The sequence below is a fragment of the Procambarus clarkii genome, chromosome 13 (assembly GCF_040958095.1).
Source record: "Procambarus clarkii isolate CNS0578487 chromosome 13, FALCON_Pclarkii_2.0, whole genome shotgun sequence".
Taxonomy (NCBI): domain Eukaryota; kingdom Metazoa; phylum Arthropoda; class Malacostraca; order Decapoda; family Cambaridae; genus Procambarus; species Procambarus clarkii.
This window is the reverse complement of record NC_091162.1, coordinates 27,581,195-27,583,223: the sequence shown is the minus strand read 5'-3', so window position 1 is coordinate 27,583,223 and position 2,029 is coordinate 27,581,195. Positions and strand designations below refer to the sequence as shown.

General features: G+C 57.4%; 1 protein-coding gene across 1 annotated transcript; it reads right to left on the bottom strand.

Annotated features, from left to right (window-relative positions):
• Positions 1 to 939: 939 nt before the first annotated feature.
• LOC138364422 (collagen alpha-1(IV) chain-like) lies at positions 940 to 1,797 on the bottom strand. The gene has a single exon (XM_069324050.1). It carries the CDS (start codon positions 1,795 to 1,797, stop codon positions 940 to 942), a length of 858 nt encoding a protein of 285 aa, XP_069180151.1.
• Between the last annotated feature and the right edge of the window lie 232 nt (positions 1,798 to 2,029).

Sequence of the window (2,029 nt, the reverse complement as noted above, 5' to 3'; positions counted from 1 at the left end):
GCTGCCCAATACTGTCACTATGGTGGTGTGTCCACTCACAGGATGAGTGGCGCTGCCCAATACTGTCACTATGGCGGTGTGTCCACTCACAGGATGAGTGGCGCTGCCCAATACTGTCACTATGGTGGTGTGTCCACTCACAGTATGAGTGACGCTGCCCAATACTGTCACCATGGCGGTGTCACCAAGTTTGAGGATCAAGTGACGACCAAACATTGTTTGAGGAACGATCTTGCGAGTGAGTCGTTAACTGTATGTGAGAGAGCAGGATAACCCGCGGTGTTACTACTCTCAAGTGTCAAGGGAACACTAGGTGCGTGTACTCACAAGGGTGTAACACATCACTAGTGACAGGTGTGTGTACTCACAAGGGTGTAACACATCACTAGTGACAGGTGTGTGTACTCACAGGGGTGTAACACATCACTAGTGACAGGTGTGTGTACTCACAGGGGTGTAACACATCACTAGTGACAGGTGTGTGTACTCACAGGGGTGTAACACATCACTAGTGACAGGTGTGTGTACTCACAAGACTTGAGTGTATGGTGGCTGTGTCTCACACCATCAACCAGAGGTCAACCTTGACCTCATGTTGACCCAAGTGCGAGTGGTAACACTCCCCGTGACACTCTGGAGACACACTCACCACGCGCTTCCTCAGAGACTTGGCCTGGGTTACTCCACGGATAGACTGGGCGCCAATCCTTAACTATCGCCCCTGTTCACCCAGCAGTGAATGGATACCTGGTTGTTTAACAATTTGGCGGGTCGTACTCCGGGGAGCATTAGAATTGAGGCCCTGTCCAATACGGTACGCCTGCTGGTGGCTGCACAAGAATGTAACAACTGTTGTATATATAGGGCGACCACCCTGGCTGGCTGGTGAGGTGTCGGGATGTAGATCAGTGGCAACCAGTTCGTATCTCCTGGTGCGTGTCAGGGCGCGCCTTCCTCTACTAGCTTTGTCCATATGGTTTTCTTGTCATTGACAAATGTTGGAGTAGAGTGATGGTTGTGTTGGGCACCGCCACTGTTGGTGCTGGCACTATGTTGGGCCCAGGGTCCTGGCACCCTGTTGGGCCCAGGGTCCTGGCACACTATTGGGCCCAGCGTACTGGCACCCTGTTGGGCCCAGCGTCCTGGCACACTGTTGGGCCCAGCGTCCTGGCACACTGTTGGGCCCAGCGTCCTGGCACCCTGTTGGGCCCAGCGTCCTGGCACACTATTGGGCCCAGCGTCCTGGCACACTGTTGGGCCCAGCGTACTGGCACCCTGTTGGGCCCAGCGTCCTGGCACACTGTTGGGCCCAGCGTCCTGGCACCCTGTTGGGCCCAGCGTCCTGGCACACTGTTGGGCCCAGCGTCCTGGCACCCTGTTGGGCCCAGCGTCCTGGCACACTGTTGGGCCCAGCGTCCTGGCACACTGTTGGGCCCAGCGTACTGGCACCCTGTTGGGCCCAGCATCCTGGCACACTGTTGGGCCCAGCGTACTGGCACCCTGTTGGGCCCAGCATCCTGGCACACTGTTGGGCCCAGCGTCCTGGCACCCTGTTGGGCCCAGCGTCCTGGCACACTGTTGGGCCCAGCGTCCTGGCACCCTGTTGGGCCCAGCGTCCTGACACCCTGTTGGGCCCAGCGTCCTGGCACCCTGTTGGGCCCTGCGTCCTGGCACCCTGTTGGGCCCTGCGTCCTGGCACCCTGTTGGGCCCTGCGTCCTGGCACCCTGTTGGGCCCTGCGTCCTGGCAGCTCTCGAGGGTCCTCGGGGTGGAACACGCAGCACCTGGCACTTAACATGTTCACCAGGCACTGAACATGTTCACCAGGCACTGAACATGTTCACCTGGCACTTAACATGTTCACCAGGCACTGAACATGTTCACCTGGCACTTAACATGTTCACCAGGCACTGAACATGTTCACCAGACACTGAACATGTTCACCAGGCACTGAACATGTTCACCTGGCACTGAACATGTTCACCAGACACTGAACATGTTCACCAGGCACTGAACATGTTCACCAGGCA

Coding starts and splice junctions, on each gene's coding strand:
- LOC138364422 (XM_069324050.1), bottom strand. CDS start 1,797: ATGTTAAGTGCCAGGTGCTGCGTGTTCCACCCCGAGGACCCTCGAGAG.